This window comes from Motacilla alba, chromosome 4, assembly GCF_015832195.1.
Source record: "Motacilla alba alba isolate MOTALB_02 chromosome 4, Motacilla_alba_V1.0_pri, whole genome shotgun sequence".
NCBI lineage: Eukaryota > Metazoa > Chordata > Aves > Passeriformes > Motacillidae > Motacilla > Motacilla alba.
Window position 1 is genome coordinate 10,974,774 of NC_052019.1, and position 27,018 is coordinate 11,001,791.

At 37.6% G+C, this 27,018-nt stretch overlaps 1 protein-coding gene across 9 annotated transcripts in view; it reads right to left on the minus strand.

The window, feature by feature from the left end:
• The window catches only part of SORCS2 (sortilin related VPS10 domain containing receptor 2), a 538,926-nt gene that overhangs the window by 94,681 nt on the left and 417,227 nt on the right, over positions 1–27,018 (minus strand). For all 9 annotated transcript variants that reach the window (XM_038134561.1, XM_038134560.1, XM_038134557.1 and 6 more), the window contains exons 4-7: positions 17,963–18,127; positions 13,165–13,238; positions 3,616–3,680; positions 1,045–1,163 (exon numbers count right to left, since the gene is read on the minus strand). In XM_038134561.1, the coding sequence (XP_037990489.1) occupies positions 1,045–1,163; positions 3,616–3,680; positions 13,165–13,238; positions 17,963–18,127 (423 nt within the window). The remainder of the gene's footprint in view (positions 1–1,044; positions 1,164–3,615; positions 3,681–13,164; positions 13,239–17,962; positions 18,128–27,018) is intronic.

Consider the following 27,018-nt stretch of genomic DNA (forward strand, 5'->3'; position numbering starts at 1 on the left):
GGCTCAAGGGGGGAAAGTTGGAAAGGAGCCGGTCTGATGCACACTGAGGCACTGGTGGGGAGGCATATCCATTGCCACAAAATAGTTTTCCTGCAAAATTCAGTAAATAAATAAGCCTTGCAGGAGACAAATCTCATCAAAGTAAGAGAAAAATGATAGCTGAGCACTAAGGAAAGCCCAAGCAACTTCCCTAGTAAAATCTAATAAAACAAAAAGGACATAACTGCTCCTTGAGAAGTTTGCAGGTCTGAGAGATTCAAACCACAACCAGTGCCAAGCACTTAAAACAATACTTTAAAGTGTGCCTGAGCTGTACTGGTGCCACATGGCTGACAAAGTTCCAGCCCATATTTCTGCAGGCAGGTCTTGTAATTTGGGAATGAAACAACCCCAATGTAATTTGGACCACCATGAGTTGTAGACGTGGCGCTTGGGGACATGGTTTAGTGATGGACTTGGCAGTGTTAGGTTTGTGGCTGGACTCAATTTTAAGGGTCTTTTCCAAACTTAATCATCCTATGATTCCGTGCTAATTTGCTCCAAGCTCCCCAGCTATGGCCATTTTGCTTCCTAAGCACAGCCATGTTAGCAGTTCTTCCCTGGCAAAACCTCTTCAGAGGAGAATCCACGTGAAGAAGATGTGCAACTATTCTGTCAGTGGTTGTCCTTGGATGTTCTTCCCAGGGAAGATTTTTGTGTTTTGTCCTGGAAAGGACCTAGAGGAGTTTTGTAATCACAGGAACAGGAGGTTTGCATTTCACCTAACACACAAGAGTATTTATAAAAAGTAACACAATTCACTTGAAAATTTTTATATAGTTAAGGGCAACTGGTTGCACAAACTAAATATGCATTTTTTTAATTTCTTTTTTTGTTTGGACTGATAAGTGAATGCTTTTTTCCATGTTAAAAATAATAAATCATCATTCATTAATTCATCCCTGCTCCTTACAGTGTGGCTGCACTGTTTAGAACTTTATTTTTGAATTCCAAAATGAGCTGTCCCTCCCAAAAATGGCAGAGAAATATGAAGTACATAAATACCTGAAGAAATATGTAGTCATCCTGCACAGTCAGGGAATCCCGATCAGTGCTGCCAGCAAATGGGACTGTCATTGTCTTATCAGAACAATTTTGAATTTGGCAAGTGATGTAGCGATAACCTGAGGGAAGAAAGACAGAAACATATGACAGGGCTATCAAGGGAAAAAGAAGCAAGCAGTATTAAATGCTATTCATGTAGGGGAAAGGCTGCCTTTGCCATGTGAGTTAGTTGTAGAATTATTATATTAAACTCTCATATAAGACTTTTTCAATCTCCAACATACTGAGAATATATTAACTGCTTACAGTTCAGATAGTTCCCTGGAGGCAGCCTGTTATTATCCAAATTTTGCTGGTCCAGAGAGATTAGGGGTTAGATGAATGAGCCATTCATGGGTGGGGATAATAGAAGGAGCTTCTTTTCTCACCTAACCTATGCACAGAGCCGAATTATTCACTTGGAGATATGGCAGCCTGACACAACATAACTGAAATCAATAGATCAACCCCAGTATAAAATTGTGATGAATGAGAAATGAATCAGGCTCCATTTAATAGACAGCGTGCAGAATATTAAAGCCTATTTTCAAAGCTCTGTAAGAATGTTCAGACACACTATTAGCACACTATTGGAACTGGTCTGTTGGGGCAGGATTTCTATATTCCAAGTTAATACCTTGCTGAAAAGCTTAGACTGATTTATAATCAGAGGAGGCTATGGCCTTTCTCTTCCTCTCCAGTTAGCAAGGACTATCTTCTCTCCCTGGATTCTTAGAACAGCACCACTGCATCTTTGATACAATCTGCTCTTATCGGAGACAGCAGAGCCAACAATTACTATCTTATACCAGCTGTGACTTAAAGATCTTCCCTGGGACTCTTAAAGACCTTCCCTAAGCTCTTGTACAGCTCATCCTTTGTCACAAGCTTCTGAGCACAAAGTAGTTGAGTGACTTGCCCAAGCACAGTGAGGAAAATGTTATTTACCCAAGCTTGTTCCCAGATCACTAATGCTACCCACACTCCAGGTACAGTGTGAGAGAGCAAATAATGTATCCCCATGTCCTTCACTACTTTTGCAGTATGAGGGAAAATGCATCCCACGTTTAATGACTTTTATTAGAGAAGGACAAACCAGTATACTGGATGGAATTATTTGTTTCAAAATCTGGATGTGTTTAAGAGGCAGTTAGAGTCAATCCAAGTTCTCCAGATTATATCCAAATCATCACCACAAGGATACTTGGTGCAGCAATGGACCATCTAAAGTCTTGCAGGTGTTCACAGTTCACAACACAAAAATTACAGTCCTTTGTCATATGGATAGTGCAAAGATGCTGTTTACACTAAAATCAATGGCTATGCTTGTATTGACCCTGATTGCATAAAGTCAGTTTTTTGAGAATCAAGCCAGAAGATATTTCATGAGCTTTTCTTTCTGTGCTATTTCTTAAATAATAAAAATAAAATAAGGAAAAAAAAAAAAAACCCAAACCCAAAATACAACCAAAATATAAACAAAAAACCCCAAACCAAAACAAAAAAACCCCAAAAAACCAAAACAATACCCTACCAAAACTGAAACAAACACAAACAAAAAAAGGAAGCAAGCAAGCAACCAAAAAAACCCCAATAACCAACCAACCAACCAACCAACCAACCAACCAACCACACTCCCCTCCAAAAAAAAACCCTAAACCAAAACCAACCAAATGAAAAAAGAAAACCAAAGAAAAACCACCCCAAATCCACCACCAACCAAAAATTCCTTTACATTCAGGCCCTGAAGAATCATCTTACATTGTCTCTAAAGAAAACACCTGATGGAGCTGTCACCATGGCTCATAAATCTCACTGCTAAAAGATTTAGACTTCTTTTCATTCAGCTTTTAACAGTATAACTTTGATTTTTAATAGGGCTATAATTAAGAAAAGCTATGGGAACAGAGCAAGTCAAACTCTGCACTCTTTACAACTCGCTTTTAGACTGCGAGGTGATCTGATTCAAGGAATTAAATTATCTTTCAAGAGTATGATAGGTGACAAGAAACTATACAAGCTTTTGGAATCATGGTGAATCTTTAAGCACATTCTGACTACTAATCTGCTTTTCCATTTATTTTCTTTTTGAAGTTTCAAAGTATGCTGGGTACTATAACATGAGGAAATTCTGAGAGATGGTGGCTGTTGTAGTAGACCTGACACGTGCAATGATTCACACTAACAGACACTTTCCCAGCAGTAACACTGCATTGCCAGTTTTATTTGCAAATCAGGAAAAACTGGTCAATGTTCAAATGCCAGGATAAATTGCACTATTAATGGACATTATCAACAGAGTGTAGCATCTTGACATCAATTCCTCTTAAAGCGAAAAACAAGTAGATTTTAAATTACACTATATTTTTATATAACAGGACAGCTTTGCTGACTACAAATAAACAGAGAAAGAATCTAACTTGCACATTTTCTCTTCTGACTAGTTTTAAAAACAGTCCAAAAAGAACCTCTAAACCAAAGAGAAATAACTATATACTAGTGTATCAATTGATAACATTTTCATTTGCATACCTCCACTGGGGTCCTGGATTTCCATATGAACTAAATCAAGGTCCCCGTCAACTCCAGCAACAGCCCTGAGAACATAATACAATAAAGTTAAGCAGAACAAGCTACAGAATAGTAATCATGTGGATGGGAGAAAAGAGAGGATTTCATACTAACCAGCTTTGGAATTCTAGCTGGTAATAAAATAAACCCCATTTATAATGTCCTATTACTAACATCTATAAAGAATTTATTTTTTCTACTTTACATTATGTTTTTCTTAAATTTCTTTAGAATGAACTCTACTAAAAATGCATACAAATAGAATCAATTAAAAAAATAATAGAAATATGAACGGAATCAGGAAAAACTTTCATAATCATAAATTGATATACACACATACAGATACGCAGACACTCACATGCACTGGCAAGTACTATAGCATCTTTTTACAATTATGTTTAACATTTGAGACCACAAAGCAGATTTAATCCTAAAAAAAAGAGTTAAATTCCTTTCTTATTAGAAATATCTTAAACTTGACACATGGTTTCCATCCCAAATTGATATCTCTCTGGTTAGCATATTCAAGAGAAGAGTACGTTCAAGAGAAGAGACAAAGAAAGTGAAGAATAATTTTGAAAAAAATATCCTGAGAAGAAAATTCAGTCAGAGTTGATCAAGGTACAGTCTAAATTTGTAAAGGTGTAATGGGAATACAGGATGATTTTCTCCCAATATCTCTCATGTCAAATATGCTCAGGCAAAAGATGAGTTTTCTGCCCTCAGGGCTTCCATCCCAGTCTGGGAATGGCAGCCCCAACTGTGCTTTTTTCTGGCCCTTCTGTTGTCATTAGTCAGGCAGATTCTGCAGAGACAGCTTTGGGCTAGCACTTGGGCTGTCACAACGTGAAGCAGAATCCAGCCCCACTCCCACAGACACATCACTGTTCTCAAAGCCCTTCACGGGCAGGGCAAGAGTCATAGAGTCAGAAAACAGGAGCTGAAGACATGCAAAGGGGACACATTGAGTGATAAGGTGCAGCTGGATGCAGATATTAAAAAGGTCCATTAAGATACTTAAGAGAAAATGATCATTTTGATACAATTATTAACAATCAAATGCAATAAAGCTATACTTTGGACTGAAATTACATCATTGTTTAATGATTTTTGTAGCAGTGATTTATGAGGAGTAGTTAAAGCTCAGACTCAGTAATTGGTGGCTCCTCAGGAACACAAGCCAGGGGGAAGAAACTGGATGATTTCCACTGCTGCATAATAACCAGAAATAATCACATAGGCTGTTTTTCCCCAATAAGATAAATGATCAGTCCAAAGGAGGAAAGGGAGGGGGACAGATGAGCCCTCTTCCAAGCCATAAGATGTCAGAGAAACTTATGGTGGGATTTTTTTTTTTAGCAAATGCATGGAAAAATCTTGTATTTATTAAGAATTTGATCTCTCAAACACAAAATATTTTAGCATTTTGGAGGCAATATGTTAGGTTAGAGAAGATTTTACATCCACTGAGGTCTGTTGGAAATATATTTGAGCAGAGGGAAGGAATCTGTGAACTTTTGTGCTGTGTGTGCTGTTACCTATGTTTCTAGATAGCCACAACACAAAATCAAACCTGTTATTACTCAGTAGTCAGCAACTTGAGGGAAGAAAATGTTTGCTGAATATTTTACTTTTAGTGTTGGACCTCAGGCAGCTGAACTAAAGAAACTTTTGGGTTGAATTTTCTGAGCCTGAGCCTGACATGCTAATAAACATCAATAATGCAAAGAAAGTTTTTGGGTAGTTCTGAAATGATTTCTTGTATCTATAATTTATCACACATGATTTCATAAGCACAGTTTGAGGTACTTGTCAATATCTTTACCTTCTCATCTTTATTTCACCAGCTCAGAATTACAATGATCTCACTTCTACCATGCTCCTCCTAACAGTGGCAGCTGACACATGGAGATTCAAATCTTGTTTCCAGTGTAATTTTTCAGTGAAAGGAGATGTAACTGATCTGTTTTAATGAATTCTACAGAATGAAACTTTCCTACCCAGACTACTTTTCTCCTTTAGACTTTATTAATTATAATTATTTCATTAATTATAAATTACACAGAAGATTTAAAAAACATTATTTGTGTTTTTCATTACTCTGATTGTACTGATAAACTCTAGCAGCAGACACTATTTACTCAATGAAGATGTTACATCCTCAAAGTCTACTTTTGAATGTCAAATACAGGCCAGAGTTTCTGAACTCCAAAGTCCCTTTACCCAGCTTTACAAACACTTAGGAATAGTACTTTCTTCTTTTATTGAAAAAAGACCAAATCTCTTACAGCTGCTAAGAAAATCTCCAGAAGAGAGTACACTAATATAGAGAATTTGAAGCTATATCCCTGAAGAATAAACTAATCTCATTTCAGTGGACTCCTCTGCCAACAGTACTTAAAAGGTAATACTGTTATTTCACTTGTGCTTAAATCGTGAACCAGAGGAAAAGTCTGTGACACTCTGCAGGCTAAACACAGAGCAGGGCACTCTGCTGAGCTTCTGAAAATACCAGGCAGACAAGGTGCATACAGGCACACAAACCTCATGTGGCCCTCTGGAAAGGAAAGCTCAGTTGCATACTTTTTCATATTGAGGGAGAAATGTAAGACAAAGTCAGGGTTTGTTTTTTTTTTCAATTTCATTTACAAACTTACCACTCCCACAACATAAGTGCACTGTACTGGTGTGAGCATTGTGTCCACACATCCATTCACAAGGACAGTTTACTGTTCCCCAGCTGGCTTTAGGACAGGACCTCTTCTGTCTTATAAAGCACAGATGCAATGGACCCTGATAACCTGACAGCTTCTTTCTTTTTCGTTGGCATTTCAGAATAAATTCTAATATTTTTCCCTTCAAATAGAACAAGCATTTTCTTATGAACTACCTGTTTTTCTCAATTTCAGAAGTGGTTGCTTTTGGTTTGGTTAAAATTTCCCCACTCTTCTCAGAGTACTTTGCAATTAAAGTGTTCTCACCTCAGCAGTCTGGGACCACTTGTTTGTTTAGTAGTTTTACTTAGGTACATTCAGGGCTTTCTGGTTGACTTTTTAATGTCTTACATTCAACTGCTCAGTTTTCCAATGAAATTCAGACTAACTTTCAGATCAGACATGTCTTCCCCCAGGAAAAGAAGTATTTCTTGACCAAGTGTACCACATGAGATAAAGCAAGTGCAACACAGCAACACTTCAGATCACATAACAGGGTGTTGGGTGGTTACAACACTTCAGAATTAAAATATTCCAACTTGACTGCAAGGTGATGTAAATAAAAGCAGCCTCAATATGCTTCTTCCCTTTGCTGTGAACATAAACTCCCATTATCTCCCTTGTGCTTGTCTGACACCATGTTGAGCCTCTTGGGAAGAATAGTTCTGCAGAATGTAATTTTAGAATTTTTTTGAGGGATTAGTTTTGTTATGCATATGAGTTTTTACACTTTACAGAAGTTCCCCTGAAAGATTAGCTGTTGTATGACCTAGTTCTTCACAATTTTTGCATTAGTGCTTCACCAGGTAATTTCACTGACCTTAACAGCATTATATCAGCATGAAAATGGTGCAAAGGAGGTGATTGCAAAGCTTTTTGTGTTTAGTAGGCATATAAATGTATATTTCATGGTACAACCATTAGATATTTTGTAGTTTTAAATACCTATACTGAAATCCTTAGAATTTAGAATTTTCTGTTAAAAGTTTTATGAGAGACTTTTGGTATTATTATAATAAAATCTTTTATTTTATATAACTACCTCGCTTTTTCCCTAAATGCCCCAATATTTTCTCCCTCCAGTTCAGTGCAGCATTAGGAAAACACCAATAGTCACCTGAAATTTCACAGTTATGCAATATTCATTATTATTATTATTATCAGGAATACCATGATTCTGTTAATTACCACTGGCATGTAAAAGTACACATCTCAAAATGTGAATCATAGGCATCAGTCCCTTCTATGATAATTATGATTCAATTTTACTCCAAGCAGGAAACCCTTTGTTTCCAGTAGTCCAGGCTCATTTTGTAGGGGAGCAATTGCCTGCAAACACTGATCAAGTACAGCCTGCTCTGGACAAATGTCTTCCCTGCCTCCAGTGCATCCCTGCATAGTTAAACATTTGATGCAGTTCATTTGGGTGAATCTTAATGAAGAGACAACTTCAAACAGGACATCTGAAAACAAAAACAAATCCAGACAAATATGCTTGCTAATGTGCAAGAGCCTCTAATCAAAGGCCATCTGAAAACATGCTGTGTTCCTCAATTTGCCCCTCTCCTAATATAAAGTTTATCCACAAAGTAACACGTTCCCCATTGATACTGACTGATTTCTAGCAATTGGTTTAAGGGCACTCCCGTGCTTAGAAAGCAGATCAAAAGTATATAAATGTTTTCACTAAGTAGTTTAAAATGCCATTGAATCTTGGCAAGCTGGTTACTCAGGAAGAAAAAACTATAATTTGATTCATACAACCTAAAAATATATCTGCTTATGACTGATTTGTCTTTCAGGCCTTGCTGCCTTCACATCCACTTCAAAAAACACACCTTTAATGATTCAGTCAATGCTTTACACAGCCAGCATGTTCTAGTATTGTTGATTTCCTATGCCTAAATGCTTTTTAACAACAATGTTTTGCCTGCCATGTTTGTCCAAACAGAAGAGCTACCGTGGCTTTTCCCTGCCTTGGGTTCACCTTGGCCGCAAGGTGCTCACAAGCTACTCTCTCACTGCCCCATCTTAGCAGGAGAGAGAAAATATAATGAAAAGCTCAAGAGTGGAAATAAATACAGGGAGCTCATTCACAAATTACTGTCACAGGTGAAACAGACTTGACTTGGGGAAGAGCAATTTAATTTATTGCTAATGAATAACGGGGTGGAATAATGCCTCACCATGGCCTTCCACACAGGCTGCAGGGGTGTCTCTGCCCTGGCACCTGGAGCACCTCTTCCCCCTCCTTCTGCACTGACCTTGGTGTCTGCAGGGCTGTTCCTCTCACATGTTCTCACCCCTTTCCCTCACACTTGTTGTGCACTTTTTACCCTTTCTTTAATCTCTTATCATAGAGGCACCGCCAGCATCACCCCCAGGCTCAGTTTGGCCAGTGGAGGGTTTTCCTTGGAGCTGGCTGGAACTGGCTCTGTCTGACACGAGGGCAGCTCCTGATCTCATCCCACAGAAGCCCTGAACGCTCCTGCTACCAAACCTTGCCACATGAACCAGTCACACACTTCATCACACAGAAACAGAAACAAAACCTTTTTCAAGTGATTAAGTCAAACATAAGAATAACTGCCCATAAAGATTCTTGGCTTTACACACAAGTGAAAAATTCAATGACAAAGGCTCAATTAAATATTCCTTGCATTTCTCCCCTTCCAGACAGAACATGGCTGAAATCCTCTCTTTCACCTGACACTTGAAGGGCCAGGCACCCACTGCATTGGACATAAATGGGCACAGCTGTGACTGAGCATCTGTATGGAATTTCACGATGAGAACAGAACTTTGTCCCCAGAGAACAACTGCTTATCAAAATAAACTCATCATTTTTTATTTTTATGTTCTTACCTCTCAAGAAAATGAAAGACCTGTAGCTAAAAATAAGAGCAACAAAGCCCCATAGCATAGGATCCAAATATCTGAGTGAGTCAAGGATAAAGAATTCCTAAGGCTCTAGATAGTCATAAAAGAAATGTGTAGAGCCTAATTCTCTGGTAATTACCAATTCATTTCTTACTGTCCCAGGGTATATTTGTGCTGGTGTAGACAGCTGATTCACAATTTATTCTTTGCTAATGTATTACTAAGACCTATTTTGAGAAATCAAAAGGATTTCTCAATGCTGCATAAGCCTTGGAGACTGAGAAGAATAGCAGCAGACCTAGAGGAATCCCAAACTCCACTACTCTTTCTTCTTCTCAAGGATTAGAACATAATAAGCACTTTTTAAAATGGGCTTCATACACAAAAGCAGTTATATCCCATCTAATGGGCGGGTGTTTGGTGTTTGGCTGGGATAGCTTATATCTTTGCATTCCACACTATAAATGCACCAAGAACTGAAAAAAGCACTTAATAAAGGATGGGTGCTATAACATCTAAACAGAAATCATCACACTGGGGCAAATGCAGTTTATAGGCAGAAGTAAAACTGGTCACAGCAAGCAAAGTTTTTTAATTTTACAGAAAAAGAAGTTGCTCAAAATTAAAAAAATAATTGCTAATTAGTATTTATACAGAAATAAAATATTTCTTTTCTATATATTGATACATTTTTTTTAATTACAGTGTGACTTACTACTTTTTGTTAGTTTCAAATCTGCCTTTCGTGCTTTTGCTTTATAGGTCTTTTGGGTTTAGAATAGGGTAGAATAAACTATTGCAGTGTGAACGTACCAACAACAACCCTCCAGTCCCACTGCCTGACCTATTTAACACTGACCAAAATTTAAAGCAAGTGGCTGATGGCACTGCCCAAATACCTCTTAAACACTGACAGGCCTGGGGTATCAACCAGCTCTCTGAGAAGCCTCCTTTGCCTCCTAAAATGCTAGGAGAGGACAAGGTCTTATGAAGGCTTAGCCAGCTTTCTCTTCCAAAAGAATAAATGAAACAAATAGGAAAAACCAGCTAGGATGGTGTAAGAAAAGATCACACAGTATCACAGGAGAATGAAAATATTCTGTGCTCCTAAATTAGAGATGGTTGTATACACTTTCCACTGATGCCAATAATATTTTCATTAGTTCCACTATAATGAAAGATCAAATCCCACACATAAAATCTGAAAGGATATTTAAGGAAGGATCAAGAACATTTGGAAAGCAAATAAACCCTTGAAGATGATATTAATATACTGCTTAATAATCCATAATATGTATCTGAACATAAATATTTAGAATACTCTGTCTCTACTGACCTTTCCTTAATATAAATACATAACACATTCTATCAAATAATTTAGATTTTCATTTCTTTTTGAAAACAAGAAGAAAAGCTTATTCGGGAGATGCATGAAGATCTGTCTGCTTCTGGAGGCACACAAAAATGGTTTCTACAAAGCACAGGAAAATATTGTGACTGATAATATTTGTAGTTACCAGACTGAAATAAAAATCTTAGGCTATATTATTAACCTCAGTGGCAAAGATCAAATTGAAATCAAAGAGGAAACATCTGCTAAAGATCTGCCCAGTGAAATGTTCTTGGCACAGCCAGCCACGATCAGCAAGAGACATGCCCTCATTTATCATGAGATGTACAATTAGTTTGGCACAATATTTTTAACACATCAGATGTACACTGACAGGAAAACAACACTAGACTTGTCCTTACAGTCAAACTATTACAAAGCCCAATTCTTACATCTGTTGAAAATGACACAAACACTTGTTTCTATCTATCACTCAGATAATTTGGGTGACAAAGGCCATAAAATACTGGAAAGTCTCACACAACAGACAAACTCCCACTGGAAAGACATCATGTCCAACTCTCCACTCATTGCTCACTCTTTATATATTGCAAATTTCCATATGAGATAGAAGTAAAATATAGGTCTTTATATAAGTTTATGAGAAGGACAATTTGGTAGTGATGCACTGAACATCTGCTTCCAAACCCTTGCTGTTGCTGGCTGATACAGCTTTTTGAGAGAAATTTCAGTGGCTTTCTGTATTTTTCATAATTTAAGTGTGCTAAGTGTCAGACGAGCAAAAACTCCAATAAAAAAAGTCTGTGAGAGAGAGGCTCCCACTCTTATTTCTTACCTGTTAGTGACTTGGATGGTTTCCAGACTTCATGCATTTTAAAATATTTTTATTAAACACATAACCACATGCCTTTATGATTTACATCCCACATAATCCTGCTGGGGAAGAATTGCTTATAAGGCAGATATGACATTTCTGACACACAGTGCTACTTAAAAACAAGCATACCTTTCCACAGGGTACTTAAAAGACCTGCAAAGTGTATGGCCTATGAAACTCCATCTGCTGTGCAGAAACAAGCTGTCTAATAGCTGTTCAAATCTATACTTTGCAGGAGCAAGTAAGCAGAAAGTGTCTGCTCAACTCAACTGCTTCAGCAGACGAAGCTGAGGCAAACTGGAATAAATCAGATGAATGTTCTACAACCCAACCACAGGCTACTTTTCTAAAATTATGGGCAGTAAGAAGGTTGCAGATTGAAAATGAGGCCCTTGGAAGTGTGAAAAAGCTTGTGTGTGTTGTGCCCAGGGCTAATGAGACCAACAGGGCAGCAGGGCAGGTTAGGCCTTGTGCTCCCAGCTCTCTCAGACAGGGTTTGAACTGTCCCTGTGCCTCTGCCCCAGGCTCAACCTTCCCCCTGCCTGGCTTCAGCAGCAGCAGCAGCACACGTGCAGCACGCCCTTGGACTCGCTAAATTATGCTTTGGCAGTGGCCAGTGTATCTGTAGGCACCACAACACCTCTGTGTGCTCTGTAATCAGTTTGTGCAGGTTTTGTTCTGTTGCTTTGCTTTACCCTGAGTATGGCCAGGATGAGTACTGATTTCAACATAAGAGTGAAACAACTACATGAAAAACTGGGAGGAGCACAGACAAACCAAAATCAGGCATCTATTGCAATACTGGCACCCCCAGCAAACCACAAAATTACCACCAAAAGGCAGATATGTTTGCATAGACATATGGAAAATTATACTTTGCACAACTGACAAGGATCAGAGCCCACTTAGAAGTTAAAAGCCATTTAGGGAACACAAGTGTTTAGTGCAGTATGACTTAAACCTGCAACAAAAAAATACATACTTACACACAGAAATTAAATGTGAAAGGAGGAAGTGAGTTTGAAACTGACCAATCTAAAAAATAAAATTAATTAAAACACTATCAAATGTTTAATTTTGGTTTTAAAGAAGCTATACCATTTTCAAAATAATTTTATTTGCTAAAATAAGGACAATATGTTACTTTTCAAACATTTGTCAACCTGTTTAAATCACTTCTTAAATACTTTGTGAGACACATATACAATGTGAGATATCTGCACAATACTTGAGCTGAAAATGAAATAATTAGATATATATGTTCTCAATAAAGTAATATTTTTCACCAGTTTCCTTAGTAGTGCAAGTGTATACAAGACTCCAGTTAGTAGGTATGATCCAGCCTCTCTTAAAAAATTATAGATCTTTCTCTGCAAAAAGACTCCTCTCCTTTCTAAAGATCAATTTCATCAGTAAAATGGAGAACAATTTCATTCAACATTGCAGCTTTCTTTAAATCTTGGGCTCCACAGATCCAGACCTATAACCCTTCCATGTGCTGATACTCAGCATGATCCACGGCATGAGTTTGACTTTGCAATAGAGGATACAGAAATGTTGCCATCACCTGCAAAGGATGCCAAGGCTCACACAGTCCCCATCCATACCACTGTAAACATCTTCTTGGATTAGAATGAAATACTTTCGCTGCTCATTTTATTATTTCAAAAAAAACCCAGACTGCTTACCAAAAAAAATGATCTTTAGAAACTCGTTCCTGCAGAAGATTCCATTTTTTCCCCAAGTCCATAGATACATAAATCTAGAAAAGGAAAAGAAAAAAGTGAAAAATTAGATTACAGGAAACTGATAATACTGTACATCTTCAAAGACAGGCCCTCTATCACTATTAGAAAGACAAATTGTACACAAATTAAAAGACAAAAAAAAAAAGAAACAAACCCAAAAACACATTACCAGGAGCTCAGTACCTTGTTTTCCAGAGTAACAGCCTTTCATAGAGAAAGTATTTTAAAATATCATCTATAATAAAGAAAGTGCAGCAACAATGACTTTTTGTTTACTGTGAAAACACAATTCATTTGGGGACAGATTTTTTTTTTACCTCAGCATGGTTACACAAGAGGGATGGTAAAAGGGCACTTCTTCCCATTCATTGGCCAAAGAAGCACAAATGTTTCCTTTATGCTTCAAGCCTTAATGCCATCAAAACTACTTAAGCCAGGAAGTCAATGGATTTAAAACTCTGCTAAAATAGGACCAAAGTATATTACAGGAATGCTTAAGAGATTTGATGAGAGATGGATTTATGGGCTTGCTCCACAGACACTAATTTGTAACCCACGAGAAGTGGTCCTTCAGCACAGAGGCAGAAGATGCCCTGCAGGAGAAGGATTCCAGCTCCACCTTCTCCATGAACAGTTCCCCTCTGGCAAAAAAACAAATGCTAATGATATGGATGGATATCAAAAGTGCAGATGAAAGATGTTCTCCCCCTGAATAATGTGGGATCTAAAATAGCTCTTAACAAATCTCCTTCCTTTAGCATTTGCCTTCAAAATGTGTTTCCTCTAGTTAAAATAGGAAGTTTCTATCAGACTTCTAAAAGACAGTTTTAAAGCCCCCTGCTGTCTGCATGCATTTCTTATTTGATCCAATTTACATAAGATGGGTTTTCTCTTGATATCTCTAATAAGGGGGATAAAAAGGCAAGTAAAACTGTTCTTCTCTGATGTAGAAGTCACCAATTCAGTAACTGAGTGTTCTGAGGGAAAGTAAGTAGTCAGGAATGTTTATGCTTGAAAATGATAGGTGCAATGACAAAAGATTTTAAAAAAAAACCCAGTTATGTATTTTGTTCTACTAGAGAAAAACAGCAATATTAATATGTAAAGATAAAGACTGAGGTAACATAGCATAAACTCTATGGGTAAATTTACTGAAGTTTGAATTGGAGATAGAAGAGAATTTCCCAGTTATTCTGCACTTCACAATAACGGAGCTTCCTTCCATTGCACACTTGATTAAAGTAGATAGACAACAGAGTAGGAAACTACAATGAGGACTCAGGCTGCTTATTGACCCAGTCAATGCAGAGAGAAATGATTGGGGATCAAAAATTCTTCATCCTCAGAGATGGGACTGCAGAGCCAGGTTCCTGATTTGCCTACTAAATTTCTGCTATTAATTTTATGTGGCTTAGGATTTGCTGCAACCCGGGTATTTTATAACATCATGCTCTGAGCAACCTCCATGGGGGGAAGGATGTGGCTGTGAATGGACTGGACTGTGCAGGGTGAAGAACCTAAGCTGCTTATTTCTTCAAACACCTGTCACCACAGACACTGCAGAAAAGATAACCACTGGGTATGCCATTTCCTAAAAGGACCCTGCTCCCTGAGTAAGCTCCCTCAGTAGACTGCTTAAATCTGGGAGAAATGATCATTTAATGCACTATCCTGACCCTGTGGTCTAAGCTGCAAAGAAAGCCAAGAATTCAGATGCTCCCAGCAAGAGGGAAGAGAACTGTTCAGGATAAGGGACAACACTGGCACATTAACAAAGGGATATATTTTTGTCATCAATGAATTTCAGAAGAAAATGAAAGATTCTCGCCCTTTGAACAGCAACACCAAGGGAAGCCAAAGGCCAAACCAAATCCACCCCCTCACCCCCAAACCCAAACTACGGCTCACACACACATTTAAGAACAAAGTCTAGGAGCTCATGAGTGACCAGGTTGAGTTTCTGCAGAGGGAAGAAACCCCTGCAATTTTACTTTTAGGGAGAGTGAAGTAGGACTAATAAAGCATATTCAAACTCAAATGAAATTTTAACTGACACAGTATTTGAAATAGATAAAAAATAGCATCTAACTAACATACACATTGAACTTTCTGCAGTAAAAAAACATGTGATCCATATGCATTTTGGTTTTCAACAGGCTCATATGATAAAACTATTGAATGAGATTAGATAGGATGTGAAAACAGTTATTTTAGTAGACAGCTAAAAATCTCTGGCTGAAGCAAACAGATCTAATAGGTCTTATTACTGCGCTTATCCTCACTTGTGCACTAAATATGTACGGAAAAGCTTTTTAAAAAATATTGCAAATATTTTTCTCTTTTGCCATTATTTCATCCTTTCTGCTTCCAAATGAACAATTAACATCTATTGCACCCTTGGCAAGTTTTTTTAAAAAATCTAGAAGCATTTATGTAGGCTCAGCAAAAAGATGATTGTTATTCATTATAACTGAGGGGTAGCCAGAAAAAGAGTGTATAGATTTGAGGCAGTAAATGGATTAATCCAACCACATTGACTGGATTTGCATTCATTTATGGTGTCAGCTAGAGGCTAGAGATTTATTTAAACAGAATCTAGGGTTCTGAATGAAAGAACAACACATATTTTGCAATATGAAATAAGCCCTAAATCGAATCAAAAGTTGTGAAAAAGGCCAAGATGCTCCAGTAAACAAAGAAGCCTTGCTGACTGCTATTTATGAAGGACCTGATCCCTTGCATTCCTTGCAGTCTCTTACAAAGTGCCTTTGTAAGAAATTATTTGAGTAACAGAAGTTAATGGTTTCTCCATTTTAGATTGTTTTATATTCTGATACTATGTTTTTTTTTTAGGGAAGGTAAAGTTACTTAACTCAAAAACCTAGAGTGTACTGACTCCTCAGGGCAATTTCAGATCAACACTATCTCTCAAGATCATTGATTTCAGTACAGTGACCTTTTCTTGTGTCAAGTTGCAATTTTGATTTTCAACTCCTTCTCTGCAAACATCACTTTATCTTCCTCTCCCTTCTAGACCAAATAGATCAGATTTAATACAAAACATAAGCAGGTTACTGACCCAGTTATAGTCAAAGGCATCCTTCATTCCTACACATCCAAGGTAAAGATGTTGGACTTGTCAAGGAAGTCTTTATATTTGTCTCTTTTTTGTGTCATTGAAAGCCTGAGACAGTCCATCAGATTACCTAACCCTTCCAGCTATTCCTGCAGAACTATTCCTTACTGAATAATTTTTAGAGTTCCTTTTTTTTTTTTTTTTTTTTTTTTGGCCTGTCACATTTTAAGCATGGCGAATCATAGTATCACTCCTTTTTGGAGACTCTCCAATTATAAAATACCTGAAAATCTTCCTAACATGCTTAATTGATCAAAACACAAACCAACTGCTTTACCTTGTACTTCTACCCCCTGCTCTCTCCTGACAAATACTTCTACCCACTTGTTGTGGGCTTGACAACATGTTCATACACTTTGGACTCTTACACTTCATGATTCTGCCACTCTGTAACTATGAAAAATTCAGTAATTATATCTACTGTCAGGAACAAAAGTCAAACCTAAAAAATATTTTCATAACAAAGGCTTTTATTGATATTTTCATAACAAAGACTTTTCATTACTTCAGGCTTCCCTGATGTATTTTATTTACAAAACATGCATTCAAATTATTTGTAATTCTGCTAGGATTTCAAACCAAAGCAAAGTAAAATATTTAGTGTAATTTGTGACTTAGTTTGGTTTGCTATGTTTTTTATTCTAGTTCTACCCTTATTTGCAAAGGCCTGTAAACATGAATTGGTTTGGGATCAGCTGTTAACTTACATATTCAAAAACGTGTCCAAAAGGGTGACTTGATATAACATCACTGGAATAACATCACAGGAATCAGTGCAGTATTTGGCTGCAGTATGTGCAACTTCTCTGACTGATCTCACCACCTAAATATCCACTTTCTGTGAGGTGTGATGAGGGTAAAATGGACTGGAGTTTCCCAATTTAAGTTTAAAACAGGAGTAATGGTAGAGGTGAGTCAAGGCTGCTAGCAGGACCAGAATGACAGTGAGTTTGCAGCTGCAGTTTTGGCACTATGGAAAAGAGATGAGCTACACACTTAGAGATGGTGTGTGCACTCATCAGTGCTCAGCCCAACCCACCCAGAAAACTGACTTCATAGATTAACCACGAGAAAACTGAATGAGGGTAAAAATTAATAAACATGAACAGCTCCTGAATCTGAAAGTGGTATAAAGCCACTATAAGGGAGGTAATTATTGTACATTTCTACCGAATCACTGATTCCACAAATCCTCTTCTACTATATGAGCGTGCAGTTTGTTTTGTGTGAGTTTATTTTATATCCTGTGAACAGCCCTTGGAGGCAATATTTCAACTTCATTAACTTCCTACTGTACTATAAATTGTTTATGGTCACTTTCTAGGGAGAAGCATGTTTCATTATTATTTAACTGTATTATGCAGAAGGATAAATATTCCCAATATCCATATCAACTGGGAATGCCAGGATTGAAACTACCATAACCACAAAGATTTGGACATCAATAAAATAAATATTTAAATAAATCTCAAAACCACTATATGGTTCCCTTTTGGGCAACTGTTATTTCATAAAACCCAACACTAATCAGCATGTCAGAATTACTTTATTTAATAGAGCAATTCTTAAATTTCAAAGAAATGCTGTATCTTCAAGCCTTACCTTGCCTTCCTTCGTATAAGCAAGTACTTTATCTTCTTCTTTTGGGTGAAAAAGGAGAGTTTCCACAAAGAAAGTAATGGGTTGTTTCTGGAAAGTGGCTCCTTCATCTGTGCTTATGAAAAGGCTTTGGTCTCGGTCGTTATGGGAAGAACTTACAAGAATTATCTGAAAGACAAAAACAACAAGAAAACTTCAGAAGCCTGATTTCTCTGTAACAGAAAACAGAGGCTTGTTTTTTTGTCTGTGAATGTCAGATTTTGTCCACACCTTACCTACATATCAAAATTCTGCAGCCAAAAACTCAAATCACCTCAGAGATAAGGATTGCAAGATTTTATAAATCTTCCCTGACCAAACCTGTGATTGTTACATTCTATAACTTCTCTTGCAATCCACACCAAACTGATTATGCTTCCCATCTCTGCTCAGAATGACTGCCTTGGGTTTTGGTGCTTGTACAAGGTTCATGAGGCCACATGATAAAATCTCCAGACCAATGAAAAAAACCAAAACACTACTAGTAATGACTTTTTTAAACATGTCCATAAAAATACATCTTTTTATCCAGTGAGGCTACTAAATGTAAAAATAATCATTGCCATAGCAGAAGAATGACTGAGGAGAAATAACTTCTTTATAATATCTCTCCCTTGTTTCACCATTCTCCTCTTCCTGACATATTTTGAATAAAAAGGCAATTCACTTTGTCGCAGAAGAATATGCCAACAAATTATCTGCATTTTCTTCTCAGGTCCAAACAATACCTTGACTCAAGGTAGTATCTTGAGCTGTTCTTTGTGAGATCTTTATGTTAAGCTTTAAGCAACAAAGAAATTCTCCCCACATAATTTAGTTAGAATTTCACTTATTTCAACTACTTCACCTTTTGCTATAACATCATGGTTCTAAAACTGCCAATGTGAGGATCCATTTTGATTGTTTTTCCAGATCAAAAGGGTCCAGCTGGCATTCAAAAATCAGCCTTTATCAACTGATAGCCTGCAAACAAACTGGATTTTCAAAGTCCAGCTGAACTCTCTCTAGCTCACACTTCAAAAAACAATTCAAAAAAATCCTTAACTCAAAATGTACTTAGAATATGCAGCAAATGGTGCACAAAACACAACAGAATACTGATCACTGTGATACAGTGACTGTAAATTGCTTACAGAGATAAATGGCAATGAGTTATGCAAACAGAATTACAATAATGTACAGGGAAGTAAAGAGATTAACAAAAACAGTACAGTTTTAATGTAGTCACTTTTATAGAGCAGAGGTGAAGTTAAAATTTTGGAACTTCTAATGAATTATACAGATATGACAGCTGGGCTGAGCTTTTACTGCAATTGGTCTTGGGGGGAAAACTATAAATTCAACATTTATAGATGCTCCAATTTGACAAGCAACTTAAGCATGGGCACTTTTCCTTGAAGCACATACACGGAGGCACTAATTTCAAGGGCTTTCATATACCTCAAATGGGGCACTTATTGAAGTACATTGTTGAACGAGAGAGACAACTGCAGACACTTCAGGGTTCATGGTCCAGTGCTGAAATCCCACACTAAAGCATATATTAAGGCAAATCTATTCCATTAGCTGCCTGACTAGGTCAGTAAGAAGAGCAAAATAATAACCCATTACATTGTTATAATCTTGTATTTTTTAATGATATAATTTACCCAAGAGAAGGAAAATGACATTTTTATTGGAAAGCCTCTGTAAATGACACCTCCACAAATGCCTTCTCTTATTTCTACTGTATCCAATGGCTTTCTGTCTCTTGGGCTTTTTGTCCCTTCAAACAGTGTCTGTTTAATTCATTACTATCTACACTCCACCAGTAGCTGCTGGTGGCCTAGATACAGCATTTTGAGATTCTGTAACACACTCATTTATTAGGTTTTCTGCAGCGGGCATGGCAAGAGCCTGAAATTGAATGTGGCTGCCAGGTGCTGCCCTGTCCCTGTGCCTGCATCTCAAGGGGGAGTCAAGAAATGTTCTTGCCAAGCACAGACATCTGTACTTTCTTGCCAGACTCCTGTCAGTGACTTAGGCTTAAAATATCTATTTTCTCTTGGAAATAAATAAATTCGAACTATTTTCCTGCTGAGTGAGGTACGTAGTGCTCATCCCTGTTGGTTCGTGACCAGAACATTGAGAGAAAGACCTGGTCCCCAGAAAAGGCATGAACTGCACTAGACCAGAACAGCAATCTCTGGACTACAGAAATACTGTCTTGCTTTTTTTTTTTTCCTGACCCTATAATTCTTACACTCCCAAAAATATCAAAAATTATGGCTTCAAAATAATAAAGGAATGAGATTCATAAAATAGGAGTTGTCTTCACTGTCAATGAAGCTTAAATATAGGCATGGCTAAGTTTCATAATGTGGACTCAACAGCACTAAAATCAGAAGAAAAATGCTAGTTATAAAATAATGCAAACACACTGTGATAGTTGCTAATGCTGTCCTTCAAAAATATAATGTATCTTTTGGATTTAAATCTATTTCAAAATTGTAGACTTGCAACTATATATGGCAGGGTTGCTAACTATTCTTTTATTCACACACACATCATAATTCATTTAAATAAATATTTTTGAATTTCACTCAGTGTTGTGATTTATATTTCAATAGTTTAAAATGATCATTATGTGTCAGACATACAGACTTCCTCCCACAGCTAACACACCGGGTGCTCAGACTTGCCTGCTGGCTAACACTAGTTATTTAAGAAAATGCTCCAGAGTAAATATTGTATCCACATTAGATGCTTTCCATAACAAGTTTTATTCACTTTGTAAGCGGAACAAGTAGCAAAACCCTCCTGCAAGCAACTGATGAAGGGATGCAACTGGGACGTACTATCTGGAGAGCCAGCTAGCAGTGATGGCTTTAACTCAAAATAAACTACTTCCTTGAATAACTGTGTATTTAAAAACCAGAACAGATTTTAAGCACAAATAAATTTGAGCTCCTTACACATTTTTTTCATATCATCTCTCACTCCTGTGAGATTCTTGTAATATTTTTTTTAATTGTAGCTTTATATTATGTTGTTTATTTCAGACATCACTACTTAATCTCCATCCAGCTAAATAAACCACAATAACACATGTATACATTCAGGTCTTAAGTAAGTCTACAACTGCCAGTAGCTACACAGAAGTAAAAAAAAATAAATTCAAGGAGATAAACAGTCCTATGGATTGTAAAGACAAAGAGTAAAAATAGTATCTGCTGTAGACGAACAAAGGGAAAAGGAAAAAAATCCAATAAAAAAGAAAACTACCACACCATGCCAATATAGGAATTAAACCATTCCAAAACTAAATAAAAGCCACGTTTTTCCTCATTATAGGAAAAGTCAGTGAGGCAGGAGTTAACAGAAAAAACCAAAGAAATCTGAAAATAACATAATTAAATCCATTTGTTTAATCTCTTTCAAGACTGATTGGCCAATGTGCATGTCTAACCATTCCTACTATGAGTGGAATCACAATCTGAGCCCCAAAGAATGAAAAGATTCTGATGGCTTAGGCTACAGTTCTCTGCGTATCAGACTTTTTCTTTCACTGTTACCATGAAGATTTGGAATAATCATAGTGATTACTCCAGAGTCTTAACTGTAGATTTGGCAGCAATTCAAAGCTATGCTGCAATTTCAAGTGGCAATAAACAGAGGATATTAACATGCATCATTTGCTCTGTGTCTGAAATATAACCCCCCTCCCCTCAGTTTACGTCCAATCAAAATTTAAACTCAAGACAAATTTGATCTTAATCAGCACTTTCTCTAAAACAAGGCAATTTTCTAACATATTACAATTGTGCTGTCTCATTCAACTGCAGCAACTGATCTTAATTTTAATTATAGCTTTTATTTTCCTTTCTATTTCTCTTGTATTACAAAGGAAAAAAATAAAAAGTAAAAATGCCCATGATTAATAAATTTTTACACTCACAGCATCTGACTTGCTATAGGAGACTTCTGCAGTAAGTGGTGAGATGAGACACTATTTTTAAATTCTATAATCCTCCATAAGGTCAGAAATGAAGACACTCCTCAGGACTCCATGTTGACCCTGAAGAAACCTCCATTGGGCAGGGTAAAAAATAAAAAAAATATAGAGACTCTTTCTTCATTTAAGCACACAGCAGACATGCACTGAGAAGCCAAGCAAGGCCAGGAAAAACCTATCCTTTCTCAGCCATCCCCAGTAGGCTGAACTCCCACTGGACATAGATAATTCATCTCTGGGGAAACAAGGAATGCTGGACCCACTCCAGGGAAAAAGCCCTTAATGATGTGAACATACAAGCCATCCCCACTGAGGTCAAATAATTTCATAGAACACCTCCAGGGAGGGGTCATTAACAACTACTCTGAAGAACATCTGTCCAGCATCTCATCACCCTCACAGTAAAGAACTTCTTCCTAAAATCCAATCTAAATCTGCGTTCCTTCACCTTAAAGTCATGACAAACATGCAGGGCTAATGCCTAGATGAAGATGCTTAGCTAAACTGGAGACAAGGCTGCTGAGCACAGGGCATCACCTGGTGACACCACCACAGAAACCTCTGTGCCTACACAGTTCTGATGGGAAATGGTCTTTGTGCCAGTACTGCCAACCTCAGGGCAGTATTCACAGAGCTTCACAGCACTGCAGTCACACCCTCAACATTTTTAAGACTAATTAACTCATCTATTTGTCTTGGGTTTACAATTTATGTCATTCATGTGTTATTAGATACATTTGGCTGAGAGAGAGATTACTAAAGCTCCTGGTCCCACTTGTAAATGAGATGTTGCTTCTCAGGCAGCATTCATAAAACACATAAAGTGGACAGCAAAGGGTTATGATTTTTATTTTGGATGGTATGAGAGACCTGATAGCTCAAGAGTGGCTAAGTGAGAGTAAAATATAGTCCCTTTCCTCTCAGAGTGGTGGAAAACAATACCTAAAAAATCAGCCCAAGGTCATTCCAAGCAGAGAGTAAAATAAAATGTCTCCCAGGTAGCAGTTTTATCTTGTCGATTTTTCCCTGGAAGATGCATTACAAAACCACTCCTCACAAATGTTAAATTATAAGTGGATTTAGTAAGTCTGCTTCTGTGTCCAACTGAATTGGGTGGAATACACATAGAAAGGAATTTACATACACCCCAGAACAGTACTTTACTTTTTATGTTAAGCATTCACAGCTTCCTCTAGAATTGTTACTTTCTCTTGAAGAGTCCCTTTTAAGCTGTCACACAGAAGCATTACAAAACAGCAACTAGTCTCTAGGAGAACCACCATAAGGGTGGGGAAAATGGGAATATTAAGGATGATTCCTGAGAATTATTTGCTACACTAATCACATAATCTCAGGACACAATCAAAGCCCATCTGAAGCAATCCTGGTGGAGCTAATGGAAAGCATGTATCACAGTTTCTTCTCCCCTGGGTTGTGGTCAGCTCATTAATCATTTGGAATAGCACAACAGAAGGTGCAATATTTTTTGTCTAGTATCAGCAACATATTAGGCACTTTAGGATGTGGAATGAATATTTAGAGGTCAGGATCTTAAAATCAGCTGGTTAGCAACTGGAGCAGTTGGTAATTTATAAGACATACTGAAGAGGGAGTGAACATCAGAGTTAGCATCTTAACAGAAAAATGTGTTCAGAGTAACTGGACAGGGCACAGTTGGCTTACACTGCACCTAAGCAAGCCTGAAATAATATAATCAGATCATAAAAGAAAATAGTTTTGAAATAATTTGCTTTCCTTTAGGGCATTCACCATAGTGAAATCAAGTTTAAGGGTGCTTAGAGATCATAATAATGAATGCCTGCAGAGAAACAGCCATGGATGTTCTGAGTGGTGCTGATGAACACACTACAATTCTGCCCTGTTGGCAACTTGTATCTACCTAAATCAGCCTGATCTTTTGACCTAAAAACCTCAAAGGGGCTGGTGATGCCAAGCCTCTAGGGGATACCAATTATAACTCAATTCATCAGTCTATTTACTTAGAGAAGGGTAGGGACACACAAGCTGATCCCAATTCCTCCACAGGAACAAACCTCATGCATCTATAACCTGCTAGAACCAAAACATCATTGCCTCTTGACTACCATGGCAGTGCAAATTTTCTAGAGAAATGCTCTCTTAAAAAACATTTCAGAGCAGTACCTCATGCTGCCAGCCAGAGAATTCAAAAAAAATGGCACACATTAGGCAAATTAGGAATTTCTCCAATATTCTGAGAAAGGCATGAATATGCCAAAGGTCACAGTAAAACCAGAAGAGTCCTTTATCTTCTTGCAAAGTCCAATGTTAGCCTGGCTATTGCTAATTCTTCAGTAAAAGTGATCATTTGATGGACCCCTTGTAGATTCCTACATCCAAAGTGGGCAAAACTTAATGTTGAGATGCTTTGAGGGGTGGTCCCCATATTGGTTTGTTCACATATTCAAAAGTTTGGGTTTCAATTGATGCACTCCAGCGTACCAAGAACTAAATCAGATGGTCTTTTCCAGTATGCTCTAAATCAGCAGTTTGAGAGGGGAATAGCACTGGGAAAGGCATAGTAGCAATTCTTGTCACAGCAGGGGAATGTTCCCGAACCTGGTTTCCTGGTTTTATATTGCCCATGAAACAAGGACGTTTTCTGTGTCACAGAGGAAAAAAAAAAAAAAAAGGAGTAGTATTAAAAGCAGAAATGGGTGAGTTTCACTCTTTCCCACCAATATTTCCACAAACATTAGAATTTACTGGAAAAAACAGGCACACACTGACCTTTTTAGCTTAGGCATTCACAGATTAATCTAATTCAAGAAGTTATTTCGTAGACCTCCAACTAAACTGCAAATATTTTCTGCCTCAACACATCACAGAGCAAAAATATAAAACAATGCTTTCAAACAGGATAATGGATTCACAACAAATAACTGCAGTATGCGATTTGATCTAAATTAATGAAGAAACAGCTCAAACAGTTCCTAGCCACCAGCCATTAATTTGTCAACAGCAACATCTGCACTAAGCTCAAAGAGAAATTGTGTGGATGGTAATTAGTGACAGGGAGAAAACATGAAGGAAAAAAGGCAGTTGTGGTGGTTAAAAATATCACTCATATAGGATTGATCAGGACCTCATCATCTTCTGTAATAGATAAACACTTTTCTGTCTTAAAAATACTAAAGGTATGCCTTTTGGTCCTTTACTATGAATCTCAGCCCTGTTACAAGGCTGCATAAGAATTTTCTGGGAAGACTACAAAAATGAGCTCTCAAAACACTGCTCTGGGGAATCTCACTTTGCACAATTTTTCCCTCCAATCCCAAATACTCATCATGTGTTTTCACAGGCAAAGGTCTTCCCCTAATGCACCCAAGACAACCCTAACACCAGTTGAGGCATCAACCTCAAGCACATCTATTCATCTCTCTCCCAGTTTTACAGAGCACTTCTTATGGAAATCAAGTTATTTAATGACTCTGCCACAAGTTATAAAAAATAAGTATCATTTTCCAAACTTGTAGGTAACAAATGTGTGTGTGTGTGTGTGTGTGTGTGTGTGTGTGTGTGTGTGTGAATGTACACATTTGCAAACACAAACAAGGTCAAGAAACCAGATGGGCCACCTCCAAAGCTGCTGACTCTAATCACTGAGAGCTTTGAAAGGCTCAGTGACTGGGAATTCCTGAAGACTGGAAAACAATAAACATCATGCCTGTCTTAGCATTATCTACGAAGTGCTTCAGATGTGTCTCACATGTCTCACATGTATTTTGCTTTTGCCCATTTCCATACCTAAAGGGGTAGCTGGCACTAGGAAATGAGCTGTTAAAGTCCTTATCCTTCAGGAAGCCCCTGATCCCTTTTGAAAAGTGTAGGCACTCATCTGAAAGGAGATCTGGGTATAGTTAAAGATTGAACAGGTCTTCTCCCCTAGACCATGAGGGAAAACACAAACCTGGGGGAGAGAGCTGCTCTGAGCAATTCTTTCATATTTAAGTCACAACAGATTATGTGGGTTTGAAGGAGAAAATGGGAGACAGAAAAAACAGAAAGCAGCAGAGGCAAATGCTGGAAAAACAGTAATTATTTTTCACTCGAATTTGGCCATATCTCCATTATGTAGGCTACAAAGCTTAATTATAAAAGCTCTTGCTATTGAAATATTTCCCGTTATCTTTGATATCCAGTCCAAATGGACTGGAAAAAACCCCTTGAAAGAAAGAAAGAAAATGTCTTATAAAGTAATTTTTGGTCCCATTAGGGTGAATCTCATTAATAGAAAAAGGACTTCACTGAAGAATAGAGCTTTTATATTCAGAAGCATACAGTACTGCTGTGCCTGATTGTAGTGGCACTGCAGACAATAAACCTTTCTCCACTGGGGCTTAGATTTTTTGCAGTTGTAAAATACCCATTTGATATTGAGGTAGGATTTCAGTAAATACACATACCTGGTGGCTGATGTCCTAGTTCTCTCTGGGTGTACTTGGGAGTGGTGTTGACTGGTGCTTTTGGAAGAGGATGTTTAAAATATTTTTTTCTATTTAAAAGCATTTTTTTTTCCCTATAACTGAAATGTATTGCTGAAAACTTACATCAGAATTATGAGCATGATTCCTAGAGCCCCTGAGAGCCTTAGGGGGAGAGATCAGCTCCCTCGGGGGATGCTCCACCTTACACACATGGTTAGAAAATATTTGTTGGGGCAGAGATACTGTCTTTGTTCATTAGTTGTTAGAGAACTCGTATGTGTGATTGAAGGAACAAGTCCTGGCCTCATCCCAGTTGAATGCTGTTATTACTAAACCTTAGGCAATCCTGCACATATTCTCACACACATGAGAGAGAAAAGGCTGCACGTCACCCAAACCAGCTCAGAAGTAGAACCAACATGCTCTTGCTCATTTGCTACATTGGAAAAATTTAGGGGAAAGTGTTATTGTTTCTATCTTTGTTCCTGAGAATGTTATTTTGATTCTTTTCCAATACACTTTAATGAGTAGTTTAAAAGTGAATACAGACATTAAGAAAT